This window comes from Heloderma suspectum, chromosome 6 (genome assembly GCF_057233095.1).
Source record: "Heloderma suspectum isolate Gila_16-S chromosome 6, 16-S_ref, whole genome shotgun sequence".
Lineage (NCBI taxonomy): Eukaryota > Metazoa > Chordata > Lepidosauria > Squamata > Helodermatidae > Heloderma > Heloderma suspectum.
Genome location: NC_139463.1, coordinates 23,473,381 through 23,493,899, shown reverse-complemented (window position 1 = coordinate 23,493,899; position 20,519 = coordinate 23,473,381). Strand labels below are relative to the sequence as shown.

Here is a 20,519-nt window from a genome sequence, read left to right as displayed (position 1 = left end):
TACACATTTTTGTGCACATTTCAAATGTGTGCATTTAATGAGATGCATTTTTCCTGTTTTGCAGAATACATCACAAGTCCTGAAATATACGGATTTTGGGACACAAAATGCATCTGTTTCTGGGTGGACCAGACTGAGGAATTCCACACACAAAAATCTGATGGAGTGGATTCCTCATACATCCCTAATAATGTTAGAAATAGCCCTCAAAATTGCCCAGTGTTTTGTGTCAAGAACAGATATTGTATCTTCACTGACAAAGAGCTATACCACATCTTCAGTGGATGGACCCAGAAAACTTCTGCAGTGGTTAGGAACTTTTTCTTCCTCTTCTCATCTTTCCAATCATAATTGAAGAGGGACGCACAAGGGATTGCAGAGAAGAACAAAATCTATGAAAGAAAATGAGGCTAGAAACTAAGATCCAAACTTAGACAACCACAGCCTCAGTAGATAGGTTGCTTCAGTGGTTAAATTAATTCTGAATGTAAAGATTTCCTTCTTATGTTTAAGTGCCTGTCATAATGACGAGTGGGATGTGTGAAGGAAAGTGCTTTTATATTGCAAGGGCTCCTGAGGAAATCCCCTATAACAGAGGGCTTGGATTTCTAGTATCACACCCTCCTTGCCACAGTGTCCTCAACTGCAGTTCTTGACTTTATTCCATGGGAATGAATGGGAAATAATTTGCTTATGGGAGAAGGTAAAAGGGATGATCTTGAGAATAGGAGGAAAATAGATAGGCAGCACCAATTCCAGAACAGAAGAACATAAGAGGTGAACCTCACAAGGTGCTGAAAAACCAGTGGGTTGGATCCAAACTAAGTTAGTTCCCATTGAAATCAATGGAACTGAAAAGTCATGACTAACTCGCCCCATTGATTTTGATGGGACCTACATTTAACAAACCTAGTCTGAATCTAACCTAGTATGACTGATCTACAAAATACTTCAGTTTTCTATTGCTGTGAAAAACACATTTCCAGACATTACAACTCTTTATCAAGGGCAGCAAAACAACATCAGCAACAACAAACAACATCAAAACCAACAAAATTCATACAGTTCAGTCAGTGCATCATAAGGTGTATGATATTAAAGTTATATTCAAACACAAACCATTTAAAAACATATATTAAAAGAGTTCCCATGGGACTTCAATACAAACAGGTGTATTATACAATATTCCCTCCAAACAGATACCTAAACAGAACTATCTTTATAGTTATAAGATTAGTCAAACAGTGCCTGTGCCAACTCTGTGTTTATTCCTATCAAATGAGCCAGGACTGCCATTCAGCCACTGTATAAACACTTGGCTCTTGTCCAAAGGATCTAGTACAAAACCAAAATCAGAGTAGATCCCACAAGCCTAAGTCTGCTTGCCCCTGTTATAGGGGGGCAAAGGTATTAGGTCACAGGTGACAATAATTGTATTGTATTTGTTTTTCACTGAGGGACTTAGAAAGAGAACCTTCGTCTCTGTTGAATTGTCTGGATGTATTTTCTTAGTTGCCTCTGACAGCTGTTCTACTTGGAAACTCTCATCAGGCACAATAGCGAAAAACTGGAAGGCTTCTGCAAATAATACAAACCCTATTTCGTTCAGTTCCTTTGGTTTTCTTTTTCACATGCCCTTGGATACCATTGTGCTAGGAATTAAGCTTGCTTCCTGCCTAGCTCCATCCTGTGTTCTGTTTCTTTGTTATACCACAGTCCTATCCAGGCATTTGTTTGAACACTTCAAGGCTCAAAGTGTGTATCGGGATGGGGCCCCGCCCCTACATCTCTGGGAGCATCCGCCACCCCCCTCAGTTCAGACCTAGCTGTGTTGAACCAGTAAGGTCTGAAAGGGGTTCTACACACGTTCACTCGATCGCAAGTGGAACTTTTTGTGCAAGTGTGGACGCTGCTTTATCACATGAGATCACATGGCCAATGGTGTAGCCAATGGGCAGCCTGCCTTTCTGCAGAGCACACTTTATCCAGTCCTGGTGGCTGAGCCATTATGTCCTTGAAAGCTGGTGGTTCCCTGTGAGAACACAGAGGCATTGCTTTTCCACAATCACTTGGAAGTGGAATTGAAACTGTAGTTCCTAGGCGTGCACGAATCTGTCAGTTTCAGTTTCTCGACGTTTCTCATTTTTCCGGTCTTACATTTCTTCCTTCCTTATCAAGTTTCCACATTTGTTTTTAAAAATCTGCATTTCATTTTGTATGCATTTTCATGTGGCTTTCTCATAATATATGCATTTTTGCTTGCAATTTTGCCCAATGTATGCAATTTTTGCAAGCAAGTTTCCCTAATATAATAGATTTTTGTACATTATTTTCACTGATATACTCATTTCTGTGTACACTCACCACTGATGTACACATTCTTGTGTGCATTTTTGGATTGGAGTTCTGCATTGCAAAATTTGGAGACGCACAAATACTGATGGATAAATGTGTTTCTGTTCGCATACCGGTTCAGGTAGTGTGAATTAGTTACGCTCACATTAAAATATGAATCAAACAAATTTCTCCTCTCCCCACTAGTAGTTCCACGTGGCATTTAATGTTTTGTTTGGGGATGAGGGCCAAGGGGTTAAACCAAAGGCTTCTTGAAAAGGGGGAGTGATTTACGTGAGGGGAAGGAGAGAAAGTGGCACAACATGAGAGTTCAGAGAAAGAATTACAGGCACAAGGAACAGCAAGGAAGAATGGGCAAAGTTGCTCAAGAGAGAGTGCCAATTCCAGGTCTCCTTCTCTCAGAGCATCTCTGCACCAGCCTAAAATCCTGCATTTAAAATGGGGCTTTCTGCTTCCCTTTGAAATGCAGGATCACAACGGACTCCCTTTACACCCGCTTCCTTCCCCCCACACCTTTTCCCCCTTAACTGAGTCTTCCATATGTTTCATTGGTCTAGCGCCTCTTATTGCTGGTTTTCCTCTTTTCATGAGGGAACTCAAGTGCAGTAATTTGATAGCCCATTATCTCCGATCTTTTTAAAAGTGGAATGAAGGTCTTTTAGTGCGGGAGACACCCTGGAAGTTAACAATGGAGACACCCTGGAAGTTAAAAACTTCCATGAGTAACCAATCTCAGTAGCAGAACAGAATCTCTGTGTGAAGAAACCCTCAGTGAGTCGACCTTCTCACAGCCATTGTCACTAGCTGTTATTGATCCTCCTCCACCTCTTTCTCATCATGGCTACCACTTGCTTGCTTGACAGGCAGTGAGCCAGTGAGCAGACAGGCAGTAGCATCTACTGCTCCTCCCTCTCACCACCACTGCTGTCTGGGACAGAGGGAGAAGCGGGGGAACAAGCAGGTTGCAATGACGAAGAGGAGGAGCAATTCTGGGCACCACACTTTAAGAAGGATGCAGGCAAGCTGGAAAAGGTTCAGAGGAGGGCAACAAAGATGATCAGGGGACTGGAAACAAAGCCCTATGAGGAGAGACTGAAAGAACTGGGCATGTTTAGCCTTGAGAAGAGAAGACTGAGGGGAGATAGGATAGCACTCTTCAAGTGGTTGAAAGGTTGTCACAGAGAGGAAGGCCGGGATCTCTTCTCCATCATCCCAGAGTGCAGGACACGGAATGGTGGGCTCAAGTTACAGGAAGCCAGATTCCGGCTGAACATCAGGGAAAACATCCTGATGTTAGAGCAATACGACAATGGAACCTATTACCTAGGGAGGTGGTGGGCTGTCCCACACTGGAAGCGTTCAAGACGAGGCTGGACAGCCATCTGTCAGGGATGCTCTGACTTGGATTCCTGCATTGAGCAGGGGGTTGGACTCGACGGTCTTATAGGTCCCTTCCAACCCTACTATTCTAAGATTCTATGATTCTGTGAATTCCAGGGTTGTGGTGTGTGTGTGTGTGTGTGTGTGTGTTTGTCAAGTGTGGCCCTAACAAGATGTGAGCCCTCAGCAGATGCCCAACCATATCTGCCGTTGCCCTGTTAAGATAGCAGGAAGGTGGTAGAGATGGCGTTCACAGGCTGGAACAGCTCCAGGTTTGAAGGGACTCTCAGCAAAGTGCCCTCTGGGGCAGCCCTTCCTGCATCAGGACATTTACCTGCCAGTGGAAGCAGTGACAGTCCATTTCCCACAGTCCCCTGGAGTGAGAGTCTGGGCTACTGTGAGAAATTAAAATGGTGACTTGTATACCCAGGTGCCAGGGCAGTTGTCACTGCTAGTGGGCCCTGCCTCACAGCTGGGGAGGGGGACACCTTGCAGCTGAGTGAGGGCACTGGGTGCTAGCTCTGGACCTTGCCACAACTAATGAATAGTCACAGGGAAATAAGGGCAAATAGGGCAGGATGCGGCTGTGGAGAACTATCTGGAATGTCAGCAATGGTACTAGAACATGCTGTTACGTTGCAGGGAACATATCTCCCATGAGGAAAGGTCAACCTTCCTTAAGCATTTGCTGTTCAAAATTCACAAACAAAAGTCATCTGCAGACTTTCCCCCTGACAAACTTGAATGCCTGAATATTGCTCTACTCTTCTTTCTATCCAGGTTCATCTGAGTGTTTCTTTCAACTTCATTGACTCCCTCTAGTAGGGGTGTCAGAGAAATCCGCAATGGATTCAAATGAGTTTGGATTTCTCTGAATCTGACCTTCAGATTCAGCAGCAGACCTGCTTTTTCTAAGTCTCACGGATTCCGCAGACTTGCGGACCAGGTTTTTACTTTCCAGAATAGTACACAAATTTAGTTGTAGATTTTTTAAAAAAAACATCACCACCCAAAAAACGTGCATTTCCCCCCATAGGCTAAAGTGTGAAAATGTGGATGGAGGGGGGAACTCATGCATTTGTGTAAATGCACATCTTTGGAAGTGCACATTTGCACATGTTTGCACTTTCTAATGCAAATGCAAGAAACTGAGAAAAATCCGACTGTCAATGAGCAGACAAAGGAATGAAAGATACCTGGCAATGCACAAAACACGGATGGAATGGATTAAGCAAAATCCATACGTTCCTACCCTCAAGTAATCATGGCGTATGTGAAGTCGAATTGCAAGCTTTTATGTGCTTTGCTTTGTTTTGCTTTCCTTTTTGTTGTTGCCTTTAATCACTTTGTGACAACAAAAAATTCAGCCAATGAAGCTTTTCTCACCATTACATCTGCATGCCAGGAAAAAGAGTCACCTGGTAAATGCGTTTTTGTCATACTGGCACAGGAACCATGCAGGGGGATAAACACAGGAATGTGAATTAAGAATCATCCCCCTTAAGTGTTTGGGGACTGTAGTCAGGCCTTCCGCCACACCACGAGGTGGACTTGGGTGCTGCTGGGGATCAAACAACTGAAAGGGCCCATTTCTGACACCTCCCCTGGGCCCCATCTTTTAAATGTAAATTTGGAAAGGGGACCCTTCAGTGCTGAGCAGCTTCTGGCCACCATCTTGGATTTGCTCCCAATACCACTCCAGAGCATTGGGGGGGGGGGGAATATGGCAGCCGCGATGTTTGTATGGCAGTGAGCATATTTTCCCCTCCCCCCTCCCATGCTCCGGAGTGATATAACTTTGGGCAAGGCCGGCCCTACCATCAAGTGGAGTGAGGCAACTGCCTCAGCTGACAGATGGTGTGGAGCAGCAGTGACACACACCCCTGACCATTCCTCCTGAGCCTTGTAGCCACTCCCCTCTGTTGGAGGACAGAACTGTGTGTGCCACACAGCCTGTCCTGCACCCCCTACACTAGCCTGCCACCCTCAGGTATGGCGGTGGACACTGTTCTGTCACCAGTGTTGAAGTAAAATTCAACTGCCAGTCCAGTTCACTTCTACACTATACATGGGATGGAGAGACGCCATCTTTGTTGTTTGCCTCAGGCAGTAAATTGTCTTAGGCTGGCCCTGATTTCTGTGACATGGGGGGGGGGGGGGAGAGAGAGATCCAAAATGGCAGTTAGAAGCCACTCAGCACTCAAGCATCCATTTTTAAGGTAACTTTTATTACTGAAAAAAGGAAGTTCAGGGCAGGCATTGGGAGGGGAGGGAGACCACTGGTGGGAGGAGACCCCACAGACAGCACATGATCATGGCTCTCAACTGTGCACCTTAGTTGCCCCCAAACCCCAACGGTTTTGGGATGGAAGATCTCCATGCGGCTTTCCATCTGTTCGAACTGTTATAAACTGTTCATTTTTGAAAAAAAGGATTTTTGTGCTGTGTAATAAATATTACATATATGCCAACTGTCTCTATTTATCTAGGACTGTCCCTATTTTCTAGTACCGGTGCCTAGTAGGAGTGGAAACCTTTTTTTCTCTTTTTCTCTTTTTTTTCTTTCAAGGGTTGTATTTCCCCTGGGGTAGTTCTTGTCGGGGGGGCATGCCAGTAGTGGAGGGGACCAAGGCCAGCAGTGGGCAGGGCCAGAACCAAAACTGGATGGAACCACCACTTCTCTCTCTCTCTGTTTGTATCTTTTTGACACCCTCTTCTATCTCCCTCTCTGCCAACCTCTTATCTCTCTTTTTTTACTACCCCCTTTCTTTTCCCTCTTTCTCTCCCCCAACCCTTCTCTCTCACTCTCTCTCCCACCCCTTATTTCTCTCTCTCTCTCTCTCTCTCTCTCTCTCTCAATCTCTCTCTCTCTCTCTCTCACACACACACACTGTCTGCAAACCTCTTCTCTTCCTCTCTCTCTTTCTACCACTCCCTTCTCCCTCTCTCTCTTTGTCTGTCTTTCTGATACCCCTTCACTCACTCTCTCTGTCTGTCCCTCTGTCTGTCTTTCTGACACCCTGTTCTTTCTCTGTTTCTGTCTCTGTTTCTCTCTGTCTGTCTGTCTGTCTGACAGACACCCCCTTCTTTCTCTCTCTCTCTCTTCCTCCTCTTCTTCTTTCTCTCGCTCTCTCTTTCTGCCAACTTCTTCTCTTCCTCCCTCTCTCTCTTTCTTTCTACCACCCCCTTCTCTCTCTCGTCCATTATTGTGTGCTGTTTGGTTTTAATTTTTGTGAACCGCCCAGAGAGCTTTGGCTATTGGGTGGTATAGAAATGAAATAAATAAATAAATCCATCCAGTGGCATACAGGATTGGGATAGATTGTGTTTGCCAGAGGTCTAAAATGATTGATCATTTGCTTATGAAATTGGCCCTTGGGCCACATCTTGCTGTAGAGCCACAGGCCGCCCGCCCCTGCTTTGGGGCATTGTGGGAACATCAAAATGCTGGCTTCACAATGGTGGCACTCAACACTGGATAAACCCAGGGCAAGAGTCACTGCCAGTGAGCCCAGAGGATACCAGGTGTTGCCTCTGGCCTCACACCCATCACTACATTTGCCTTTTGGGATTGCCTTGCTAAGGTTTTGTTAGTGTGAGTTGCAAGAGCATGCATTTTGTCTCTTGTTTATTCTTTTAACCATTTGCAATCCACCCAGAGAACATTTGTTATTGGGTGGATTCTAAATACTAATACTAATAATAGTACACATGTAAGCAAATGCATGCACATGAGGTAGCATGCAGTGCACAGATTGCTGCACGTAGCGTGGCTTATTTTGAACTGTCAATGCAATTGTAGGACAATTGTGAGTGTGTGTTGTGGGTGAGAGTGTTTTTTCTAGCATATCTTTCATCTAAAGAACAAACACCTCCTTGGCTTTTTTGGGACAGACCATTGCAGAGCAAAATGAGTACAGTGTACTGCTCACCTAATAAAGGCTTAGCAATGTGCAGGAGGGGTGTGTATGCTTGAGTAATTAGTATAAGAATAAGTGTGTTATTAGTGTCTCCCTGGTTTCCACTGTAAAATGTTGGAGGTTATGTTCTTATGAACAGAATTTTCTCATATCTTTTGCTGCTGTGAGTTTTTTCTCCTAAGAAATGAAATATAGGAAGGTTGTCGCTTGTGGAGAACAGGATTGTCTGAACAGATCTTTCTGTTTCAAAGACCTATATCTGAGAAGAAAGGGCTTTTGGAAGGAACAAAGGCAACATCAAACTTCCAGTCACCACCACCACCACCAAAACGATAAGAGTCTGTTGTTTTGTAGGCATATAATCTGATTCATTGTCATTTTGTCTATGACATCTATTCTGAAAACTGAAATCATTAAATAGGATACTAAGGAGCTGTAATGTATATGGTCTATATATAGAAGGAACTGTGGCTCACTGGTAGAGCATATGCTTTGCGTGCAGGAGGTCCCAGGTTCAATTTCTGGCATCTCCAATTAAAAAGGATCACATGATGGGGAAGGTCCCTCTGGGCCCAAGATCCTGTAGAGCTGCTGTCAGTCACAGCAGCTAATCCTGGGGTAGCTGGAGAAGTAGCTTGATCAAGTGTAAGGCAGCTTCCTATGTTCCCCTGACAAGTAAGCCAGTCTCTGTGCCAGAGAATAAACATACCCAACATTGACATCAAAAACAATAACATCCAGCAACCTGAAATGAATGGCTTCTGTGTCCCAGGACACTTTGCTGCTGACTTCATAAATAATCATCCTTCCCCAAAAGGACTTCAAAAGGGGGGTTCCAGCAGCTAAATTAGAATTTACCAGCAAATTTGATTCTGTTCCATTCTCACTTGAGCCAAACTCTGGGTTTGTTTCCCATGACTAGTCCTGAATTAGCATAAAGCATAGCTAGAAAGACAGTAATAAAATCAATGACTATTACTGTAAAGGGGTTCCTGTTCTTGTTTACGTTTGGGTTCTGCAGAGAAACAACATAGACTCACTGCTACACCTTCCATTTCACAGCCGTTTTGCTCCACTGTTTACAAAAATGCATATATACCCATCCGTGTGTGTGCATGTGAGAGATAGAAAGGGGTGTGTGTGCGCGTGTGTGTGCGCGTGTGTGTGCACATACCACCTACGGGTATGGTGCTTTACAAAGCAACAAGATGACATGTCCCTGCCCTGAGGAGATTACAATCTAAAATTTGCCAGGGGAGGCAACCGAGGAAGGGGGGAAGATGGAAGTGCCTGTAAACAGGGGAAAGAACGTGTCTTATCATTTCCAAATTGTTTTTTTAATTAAAGATGCCAAAAATTGAACCCCGGACCTTCTGCATGTAAAGCAGTTGCTCTACCACTGAGCTATAGCTCTCTCTCCCCTGAGATAGCAGCCTTAGTTTGAGGAAGGGATGAGGAGTAATAGGTGGAACTCTGTGGGAAAGGTGGTGGGTTTGTTTTGAGGAGATGTATGTCTGCCAGCTGAGGATAATGCTACCCTCCTCTCCTGGGAGGGGTTCCTGTCCCTGAAAGCTTATGCCACAATAGGTCTGTTTGCTTTGGAGGTGCCAAAAGGCCCTCTGTTGCTTTTAAGGAGGTATAGTGACTCTGAGATGTGACTGACCGTTCCAGCCTACATATTTTAATAATTACAATGATGGACTAGGTATCCGTGTGTCTACACTGCAGATGCAGTAAGACCTTGATGCCCTACTAGTATTGTCCCATGGATGGATGGATGGATGGATGGATGGATGGATGGAGCAGATGGGCAGTCCATGACTTGCCAGGACAAAAGATAGCAAGTGACCCTGCCCCTTGCTCTTCTTCTTCAACCATTTGGAGGCACCTTTGCTCCACAGCCACCTTACTGCAAGGCTGCCAACAAGCAGCTTGATTAGCTGTCCCCTTAAAAGCAGTTTAGGTAGTGCAATGTAACTGGTGATCATATAAGAACATAAGAAGAGCCATGCTGGATTAGACCGACGTCCATCTAGTCCGGCATTCTATTCACACAGTAGCCAACCAGCTGCCCACGGGAAACCCACAAGAAGAACACGAGTGCAACAGCACCCTCCTGCCCATGTTCCCCAGCAACTGGTGTACACAGGCCGCTGATACTGGAAGTAGCACATAACCATCAGGACAAGTAGCCATTGATAGCCTCCTCACTCAGGAATTTATCTAACCCCCTTTTAAAGCCATCCAAATTGGTGGCCATCCCTTTGTCTTGCGATAACGAATTCCATCACATTTCATTCTCTACCGTGGTCAAGCTTAACTTGCTGATTTCTGCAGATCATACCTCTGCTAAAGGAACAGCAGCTGGCTGGCAGGGTTTGTTTGTGGCCAGCTGGCAATCCTGCTTTGCGGAGGCACACCTGCAGTGCTGGTTCCAGGTCTGGGGGGCCCTTGGCTTGTCCACTCCCCTTCAGCCCAGCCCCTGTGAGCAGCCTGAGGGAAAGCACGAGAAAAGGCGAGTGGAGGCTGCCGCGCCTTCCCCTTGCTCTTTTCGCTGCTTGCATGCTTGGAAGGGGGCAGGTGAGCAGGCAGCAGCAGCAAGGTGCCTCAGCTGCAGAGCCAGGGGGCTCCAAGGGCAGGAGCAGCACAATGGGTCCCTGCTGGTGTGTGGGCCTTGGCAGGTTCCCAACCATGCCAACCCTTGGCGCCCGCCTTGCACACCTGTTCTCTGCTGGTGGCCGGTAGTGCAGTGCTTTGTTCGGACTGATTGGCGCCTGTGTGCTTCTGGGAAGGGAGCTGCTGTGTTGAATAGCCCTGGCATTAGCTCCTCCCCAAGTTGGATGATGTCAGTGGTGTGGCCAAGCCCACGGATGGCACCATCGCCCCCTGCCCATTTCAGTCTTTCTCCATGCTGCAAAGCAGAGAAAGGGACTTTCCTGGTGCTGGGAAAAGATGCTGCACCTCCCAGCACCAGCCGAGTCCCTGGCTTCATGCAGTGCCCAGCTTCTCTGGAATCCCCAACCCTCCCCCCCAGAGGATCCACAAGCCAGATTGGGGATCCTAACAGGCCACATTAGGCCCACCCGCCAGGGGTTCTGCTCCCCTGCTCCAATGGAGGTTGGTGAAGGAAACAGGAATGCCTTGGACCAGGCCGTCTTCCCCAACCTGGCGCCTTCCTAATGTTTTGGACTCCCATCAGCCCCAGCCAACTTGGCCAATGGTCAGCAGCGCTGGGAGCTGTCATCAGAATCATCTGGAGGGCACCAGACTGTGGAAAGTAGGGCTTTTAAGGTCAAAAGCAACACATTTAATTGGGCTCGGAAATGAACTGGGAGTTGATGTAGTCACAGCCGGCTCTACCATTAGGTAATGTAAGGCAGCCACCTCAGGCAGCTGGTTTTGGGGGTCTTGAAAGGCCAGCAAGTGGTTAGTTATATATTATTGTTGTACTTTTTATTGTCAAAGAGCAAGAGAGGCACTCAGTGGAGGCTGGTGGCTCTGACATCAGTGGGGCTGTGAATCTGCTCTGGGTTTCAGTCAGAACCAGTCAGAACTCTAAAGGAGCTATCCAAGGTGCTGAACATAGTTTGGGGATTGGGTTTAGCACCTTGGATAGTTCCTTCAGAGTTCCAACTGGTTCTGACTGAAACCCAGAGCAGATTCACAGCCTCACTGACATCACAGCCACCAGCCTCCAGCACCCTACTCTGTGAGAACTGTTCCCAATTGACCAAATCTCTCCTTTCTCTGTTGGTAAGAACCCCATGCTGAACTCCCTCAGGAAAGCAGCTGTGCCCCGAACAGGCAGGCTACTTCCACAAAGAGCATATACAGCCCTGCCAGGGCACCCAGCAGCCCACACCCTTATCCACACCATGTTCTTGAGTGCAGCCACAGTTTTTTGAGGTCTAAATCTATCAAGACGGTGCAAAGTTCTGCTTTCTGCAAAGAAGAGGCCTGGTTTTGATCCCACTTAAGGCAATGTAGTGTGACTCTGCCATCTCCTAATTGAAGTGGCTGGAAACAAGCCCAAGTCCTCTGGGAACCACTAACACATCACTGCTCACTTCTCCTGGCTCAGCAAAGAGGAGTGTGGGGAAATTCCAGCCCAAGCACTCAGTGAGCATGTTCCATCCTTCCCCATCTAGCTCGATGGACATGGGAGAATTTCTGGGTCAAGCTGTTAGAATGAATCCAGGTTTCCTATTAAGTCTAATGGTTTCAGTTGATTAGGACTGATCCTCATGATAGCTGGTAATTTTTCATTGTCCTTAAGATGATGAGCCCCGTTAGTTTGTTTTTAAACAGGATTGTTGTTGTCATCTCCTCCTCCTCTTCCTCCTCCTCCTTCTCTTCTTCATCAGCAGGATTCCTATGCCTTTAACAGCTATGTGAAAAATAGGCAGTGGTGTAGTGGAACCAGGGTTGTAGTGGAACCAGGGTGGTGAAGTGGAACCAAGGTTCACAGGGATGAAGTGCCATCACTTTTTGATTAGCAGGAATGCAGACATCATCTGCCACCCCCCTCAGGCTTCCCTGTTCCCTCCCGTGTTAACCACAGTAGCTGGGGGGAAATAGGTTTTACCAGCAACAATATATTGTTCCTTGTAGTAATGCAAAGTATTTTGGAATGGCTCAGTCTTGAATGGGTAATAAAGACCCATTAACTCTAAAAAAAGACCTGCTCCAGGTGGAGTTGAAAACCGCTAGGGGCTTCTTCACACGGAGCTTTTATCTTGCTATTGAGATTGCTCACTGGAGGAAGTTTGCGGGCCCTTTAGATGACGTCGTGAACCTCCAGGGCGGCTCCTGCACTAAATGATCCTTATTCCATTGTTAAAAAGATAGGAGATAATGAGCTATTAAATTATCGCGCTTGAGTTCCCTCCATGAAAAAGGAAAAGCTGCAAGAAGAGGAGCTAGACCAATGAAACATATGGAAGACTCAGATAAGGAGGAAAAGGAGTGGGGAGAAGAGGAAGGAAACATGTGTAAAGGGAGTCCATCATGATCCTGCATTTAAAACAGAAGCCGAAGGCCCCATTTTAAATGTGGGATTTTAGGCTGATGTAGAGATGCCCTAGGACTGGCTTGCTAATATAGATCAACAAGGCTGCCAGAATTTTTGGACTGTCCTTGGGGGCACTGCTATGGAGGGCTGTCCTTATGAGCACCCTGAACTTTGAAATTTACCACTCCACCACTGCAAATGGGTGAAACTTCTCCCAGCGTGCCATCGCAGAGTTGGGGAGAGCATCACTGGATGAATTTCAAGCTCCTAGTCATGCAGCTGTCAAAATCATAGGTGGGGGTGGGGGTGGAGTTGACAAACATTTTGGAAAGCCTTTGTTATGTGATTCGTTGGCGGCATTCAGCCCTCCAAGGTTTCCCAGGACACAATAGGGATGTCCCAGCCCACCGCTTAAGGTCCTCTGAGGGTTCTCTGCTGCGGCTGCCTAATGTGAGATTGGCAGCCACATGCAAGAGGACCTTTTCCTTTGCCACCCCTCACTTGTGGAATGACCTGCCAGTTGAAGTGCTCCTGCTGACCTCTTTGAAGGTTTCTAAGCAGGCATTAAAGACTGTATTATTCCAGCAGGCCTTCCCTTTTTAGAATCCTTATTTCTCTTTGCTGATTGTTATATCCTGTTTCTAGGTTGTATTGTTTTTATTGGGGGGGGTTGTTTGGGGTTGTTTTTGATAAACATGTGTTTATAACTCTGAATGCTGCATAGAGTATTTTGTATATAGGTGGGTTATAAACTGAATGAAATACATACATACATACATACATGTGCATACAATATCTGAGTTCTTATAACACAGAGCTCTTCCTGAGCTCCAATTCCAGGGCGGGGCAGCACTGTCAGGCATCTATAAAGGCCCACAGTCCAGTCAGGGGCCCACCACCAACCCCTGGAGTGAGGACCTGTGTCAGGAGTAGGCATTATTGGGCACCTGCCAAGGCCCAACCTCTTACAGGGGGCCCATTACCCACGCTCCTGAGCTTTCTGGTTCTGAATGCTGTTGCTGCCTGCACACCTTGCCTTCTATGAGCAATGAGAAAAGTGAGGAGATGGAGCATCCGCCTCCACTTGTGCTCTTGCACTGGGTGGATTGGGCTCAGAGGAAAAAGGCGGTAAGGCAGTGCCTTAGAGAGGTGAGGAGGACCCACTTGGGTACCCCCAAAACCTGGAGCTGGGACAACTGCCTGGAACCTCCTGGATTGGCTCCTCCTCTTTGCTTTTGCTGTTTCTTCAGCTGCCTTCTCCGAGTGTGTTGCCTTGTGTGTGCCTTCTCCAACTGTGTTGCCTTGGCCATGGGCGTTGAACTTTTCAGTTAGAGGTGCCAATATAGTGATAAATCAATTTCAAAGGTTTACTTACAAGGAGACTTTATTGGGTAACTTACAGCACACAGGCATACCCAATGGTTGGATCAGACAGCTTCACGAGCCATTGGGTCAAATGGGTTTTATACAATACGTGTTAGCAGTATAACAATAGCAAGCACCTTCTAGCCTTCATTCCCAGCATAAACTAACAGCATTTGGTTCTCAGCTCATCCACCTGTAAACAAACTTTGCTTCCCAAGCAGAGTGCTTGATAACACTCTCACTCATTCGTATGGAATGTGCTAGGCCGTGCTATCAGCCCTTTGAATCATCTTCACATGCTCAGAGGCGTACTAGCAAGGGAATTGCAACAATAATGAACTTAAGCAAGCATTATGGATCTCTAGGCCCCTCAAACACTACAAATGACTTGGCTACACTCCTGGGGCCAATACAATCACCTCCACCACTGAAACCTGAAACCAGCATTGCCCAACATCTGTACTGTTATGCACCATTGAAGGATCTTCGCTATCCATATGTGTGCCATCACCATTTATTACTCAGTGATTTAAAATCCAAGAATGTTGTTTGTTCTTTTGGTTAAAGAATATCCTCGAAAAACAGCAATCTGTGATCATCGTAGTCCTATCATACGGCATCAGTTGTTTAAAACATACCTCAGCAGTTGCAGGGTGTAAAACAGTAGGTTGTGTATTCTGCACAGTGCCTTAGTGCTCATGCACCTCTTGTACTTGCCTACATGCACATTAGAGTCAAGATACTGCACCTACCCAGCCACCCAGATATTTAACTTCTCCAGCCCCTGGGAACTGAAAAAAGGCAACCCTAGCAACTCACACGAATGGATTCTTAACACAGCATCCCTCAAAGGCAAAAATAGGAGAGTCCTAATAAGTGGGAAATTATCATGAAAGGATCTCTGGCATAGTTTGTGTTTCTTAACCCTTTTTTCACAGAATGTGAGGACATGCTGATGGCACTTAAACAGGCGTGCCAGCTGAAGTCTTTAAAGCCGCCTTCCCCAACATGGTACCCTTCAGATGTTTTGGACTACAACTCCCATCAGTCCCATCCAGCATGTCAAAGGGACATGAGGGGATAAACATCACAGGATATGTATGCCACCCCAATACATGCAGTCTTTAGCTGCTTTTGCCATTCGGAAGCACAAATCTGATTAAGAGTTCTAGCGGTCCAAAGTTCAGCGTTTTAGTGAGTTTCTTTTGAAGGAGTGAGGCGGAGTGGGGGGATTAAAGCCTTGATCCTTGCTTTTGCACTTGCTGCCTGTTCTCCCTTCTCAACCCTTTAACAAAAAGGCATTGTTTTCCCACCTCTTTTCCTCCCCAGCGCAGGAACAGAAATAAGCAGCAACACCCACACACAAACTAACAGTTCTGCTGGTCCTGTTGTTATTTCATGTTCAATATTTCAGCAACTGGAAATCGCTTCACCATGCTGAGAAGCTGGTTCAAAGAAGCCTAAAAGCAGCAACAACAGTCAAAGCATCACTTAAATTAAAGTTAAACAGACTCAAGGGAGCTGGCAAATTTTAACATCTATCAAATATAAAACCATGTCCCCAAATGTCATTGAGTTCAGGTAAAATTTACCCTGTAAACAGTGCACCCTGGTTATAACTGATCATCTCTGAACTCCCCACTATCCCAGGGAAGGAAGCCTTAGACCCTATAAAAAGGTGGGAGTGTCTACCCCCTAATATCAATAAGGGAGTAGATGCAGAGAATACTCAACCCCCCTTGTAGTCCACTGAAATCACAGGTTGCCCCTGACCATATTTCAGCAATAAAAGCAACAGTCACAAAACAGCCCCACCACCACGCCTTGGCTTCACTCTTTCCCATCAGCTTATTACATTCATGTACAATTTCTTTTTTGTGCAATTCAAAGAAAAAAAATGTACAGGTGCGTACGTACATTACAGCAGTCCATCCTGGATGCCAACAGGAGGCTGATACTCTGGGAAGGCAAAGAACCGCTTTCTGCTCCACTTAACGAGAACTTGCCTTTTCCCCCACCCCTGCTGACTTCAGATCAGTTCTTTCTGCAGGTGCTGAAGTTGAGCAGAGCTTATTGCCTACGTAACCCAGTTACTCTCGACTGGGGAGCCTATCAGACCTACTCAAGCAGCTCCAGTTCTTCGTGTGCTTTTTAATTTCTTTCTTTCTTTCTCTCTCTCTCTCTCTCCAGCTTATTTTACAGCAACTCCCCTTGCTTCTAACTAACACCCTTTCATTACTTAAAGAGACAGGCAGCCTGGCATTAAGAGCTCCCTGTGCCATAGAAACATGCCAGAAGGACAAACAGAACCCAACATTTCACTGCCAATTCTATGGGTCTCCTTTATTTATTACAGCATGTGCATGCAATTGCCCAGTTTATTGTCAGTTACCACTGCCCGATCATATACCAGAGAGAGAGAGAGAGAGAGGAAGAGAGAGGGGGTGTATCTGGGGGCACCAACATACTGGCCCCAGAGCATGGTCGGTAGAGGCAGACCCATAGTTGCAGAGCATGGTCTGTAGATGCAGCTTCATAATGTGCCAACCTTGCTGAAGGTTAATCTGGATAGATCTGGATCTGGCAAGTGCTTATTTAGGAGGCTGCCTTTGAGTGAGCCCTCTGTACACTGCCTTGACTTCTCACATGGAAGAAAAGGATATGGGAATGGGATATCAATGTACTCCATTGTGGCATATGCATTTATGGACTAGGGCCCACCTCTTCAGATGTACGAAGTGTACACACATGAGCGCAGAGGGAAAATTGTAGACCATATGGCCATACAATGCAAGAAGTTAACAGTCTGGCACATTTCTATGCAAAACCTCAAGCGTATGATGCAAGATACGCACATGGTCGGTTGTCAAAGGAGAGGAAGAGAACACGCTAATTTTCCTCTTTCTAACCTGTTGTGGGCTACAGTCCTACGGATGTACACATTCCTAGAAACAAGAGGCAGTATCCAACTGTGTCATTCCATTGGCACAAATGACATTGTGCCAGCGGAAACTAGGTTCTGAAGTATGCACAAGAGAAGAATCCAACTGAAGTGATGTTTCTGCAAGCTCAGTTGCGCAAGTGGTTGTGCATTATGCGCAGAATATATGTTTAAAAGAAGCATTAGCTGCATTGCACCAGCAGCAATTAGACAATCCCTTATTAAAGAGACATTGCAGTGTCCAATTGACATGAAACAAAAGTTTTTGCTGAGTAAGATTCAGCCTAAGATATATTGCAGTTAACAGAATAGTGGCTTACGTAGGACCACTTAAAAGTGCAATCCTGTACATTCAGAAGTGCCAGTGAGGTCATTTTTATTTATTCAATCATTCATTTCATTTCAATACCACCTAGTAACATACGCTCTCTGGGTGATTCAAATACATTAAAACCTGAAAATACAAAGTTTTAATGAATGAGAAAACATATATTATGGTTTTTTGATTAAAAAACATAATATAAAACTTTATCATAGAAAAAATTAAACAATATAAAACAATGAAAATACACATACACACACAAATACAATATCAGAACTCGATAAAACAACTGGCATTAAAAGCCAAGTCAAATGCCATTAAATGTCTGAAAGTAGAGGGAAGTCTTGATCTGGTGCCAGAAAGATGACAATGTTGGTGCCAGGTGGACGTCAGTGGGAAGAGCATTCCACAGTTGGGGGGCCACCACCAAGAAGGCCTTCTCCCTTGCTGCCATCCCCCAAACCTCCCTTGCAGGAGGCACTCAGAAGAGGGACTCAGATGTTGATCATAGCGTCTGGATAGGTTCATACCAGGAGAGATGCTCCATCAGGTATTGTGGTCCTGAGCTTACTTCCAGGTAAGTGGATGTAGGACAGCTGCCTTAGTGACTTTCATGGCTGGGTTAAATTTCCACAAGGAGTTTCCCAGCCCACACTGTTACGGCACAATCCTATACATGCTTACTGTCTGAAGGAAGTCCCACTGAGTCCAGTGGGGCTTACCCCCTAGTAAGTACAGTTATTATTGCAGCCTTAGCTACTATATACATATGTCTTCCAAACTTCGCCATGTGGCTACAAGCAAAGTTAATCTCTAAGGAAGGGGCACAGGATCTTTTTGTTGTTGTTGTTGTTGTTAAGGGCTGCATTCCTTCTATAATAATTTGTCAGGGACTGCAGTGCGAGTACTGAGCAGGGCCAGAGCCAAAAGGGGGTGGGGTCACCCGCTCCTCCCTCTTCTTCCTTGCCCCATGGGCTGCTGGAGGAGACACAGAGCATCTGTGCCAGAGGTCTGAACTGGTCGCTTCCAGAGGCCTTTTGAAATTAGGCTGAGGGCCACATGAAGCCCCAGGCCTGCACATGGCCCACCCCTGCTCTAAGAGCTGGCTCGTACATCTATGCGATGAAAGTTCCCTCAGTGCTGTTTGACCTTTACTGGCTACTAGAGTGATGATTTGCATGTGTGAACAGAGCATCCCAGACCAAACAACACAGGTAGAACCATTTGCTCATCTCATATCACTTTAAATCAGGGATGGGGAATCCCAGGCCCAGGCGCCAAATCTGGCCCTCCTGGTGTCCCAATCCAGCCTTTGTAGACCTTGCATTTTATGGAGAGAGAGGGCAGGGGTGGTCATGTACACATTCAGAAATTCCACAGTGGAGACACTCAGGCCTAGTCTTCACTCCGCTGTAATATGCCCCACCCTGGTCTATTACAGTTGGCCATAATACCACCCACCACTGCAATGTGGCCCCCAAGAGTTCCTCTGAAACTGAATTTGGCCCCTGAGCTGAAAGGTGTCCCCCACCCCTGCCTGGAATGCAATGTTTTTTAGCAGTGCTGGCTCACACATTCAAACATAAAACTCTAGGGCAAGGGTGTTGAAGCTCGGGGCCAGGGCACCAAATCCACCCTGCTTGGGGTCCTTATCTGGCCCTCCAGAATACCCCAGATAGCCAGGCCCCCTTCCCTATGCCACCACGTGGTTCCCACTCCCCCACTCCCCAATCTGCCAGTCGTTTGGTGGTGTCACATTTCCTTCATCCTCTCCCTTCACAATCAACACAGCCCAGGAAGCAAGGCTTCAGGCTAACACTTCTTTATTCTTTAATGATTAGCTTCTTTACAAATGCAGATTCTAGGAAACTGTCAGACTGCAATGAAACAGCTAATCCACACATCCAAGAATATCAATAGAGGAGATGAAGTGGAAGTTAGAGAAGTTGCCAGCAGTCTGGGCAAGAACTTCTCAGCCAGACTTGCTTCTCAGGGATGCCCCTCGCGTAGGGTGGCTCCCTCCTACGTTGGCTTCCACGAGTGGCCAACCTGGCGGAGCGTCCGAGCCCTGCCCCTAACTTTTCCCACTTCTCTCTGCAACGGACCCTAGAATCCCTCAAGTCACGCCCCTCGTCCCCATCTTCTTCTTCCTCTGAAACTTGAGTTCTCATGGTGGAGGAAAGGGGGAGCCATTCAGCCTGGGCCATCTGTGTGTCAAGGTCTTGGGAAGAAAGTCATGCCGTATCTGGTCTCACTAGGGAGGGTGCCTCCCTCTGTTCTGGCTGTTCCCATTCTGATTCTGACTGGGAGCTGCCAGAGATTGCCACACTCTCAGTCTCATTCCTGACAGGCGTTTTCCCAGCTTTTGCAATTACATCCCCCCCCCCCTTCTAAAAGGTTGAGATGCCTCTCCTAAGGCTTAGTCACTGGTACGAAGAGTGCTAAGCTAAAATAGGCTGGTCTTTTTGGTATTTTGGCCCCATCGCCTTTTGCCTTCAGCCCCATCCACCACTGGAATGTGGCCCCCGAGAGCTTCTCCAAAATTGAATTCATCCCCTGGGCTGAAAGAGGTTCAATACCCCTGCGCTAGGGGTATCAAATGGACATCTCTCACCCATTGAGAGTGGGAGCAGGGTCACACCTATCAGAGTGCCCCTCCCCTCCCAAAACAGCAGTGTGTTTGGCCAGCACATGTGTGGACCCTGGGGGCCAGGGGGCACTAGCCTGCATTGCCCCGCAGCTCCCTCACATGAGAGGGTTTGTCTCTAATCAATGGCTACTAGTCTTGATGGCTATGTGCTACCAGGACCAGAGGCAGTGAGCCTGTGTACAGCGGTCTCTGAGGAACATGAGTGGGACAGTTCTGTTGCACTCATGCCCTGCTTGTGGGTTCCTGGTCAACAGCTGGTTGGCCACTGCGTGAACAGAATGCTGGACTAGATGGACCTTTGGTCTGATCCAGCAGGGCTCTTCTTATGTTCTTATGTCTGACCCCCCCCACACACACACACACACACACTGTGATGAGAAATCAAAGGAAGGACCCATAGCTCAGCGGAAAAGCATGTGCTTTGCATGCGGAACTTCCCAGATATAAACCCCAGCATCTCCACTTAAAAGGCATGGGGAGCAGGTAATGGAAAGATGTTTCTCTGCTTGAGGGACCTGAGAAAGCTGCTGTCAGAAGACAGTAGAGTAGACAACACTGCACTAGATGGAGAAATA

General features: G+C 46.5%; 1 protein-coding gene across 2 annotated transcripts in view; it reads right to left on the bottom strand.

Annotated features, from left to right (window-relative positions):
- The window catches only part of NRGN (neurogranin), a 69,764-nt gene extending 53,499 nt beyond the window's left edge, over positions 1-16,265 (bottom strand). Inside the window, exon 1 of one of the 2 annotated variants that reach the window (XM_084803795.1) lies at positions 15,949-16,265. In XM_084803795.1, coding sequence (XP_084659921.1) covers positions 15,949-15,963 — 15 coding nt within the window. In that variant the 5' untranslated portion in view covers positions 15,964-16,265. The remainder of the gene's footprint in view (positions 1-15,948) is intronic. The other variant, XM_084803797.1, reaches the window with a different exon arrangement.
- Between the last annotated feature and the right edge of the window lie 4,254 nt (positions 16,266-20,519).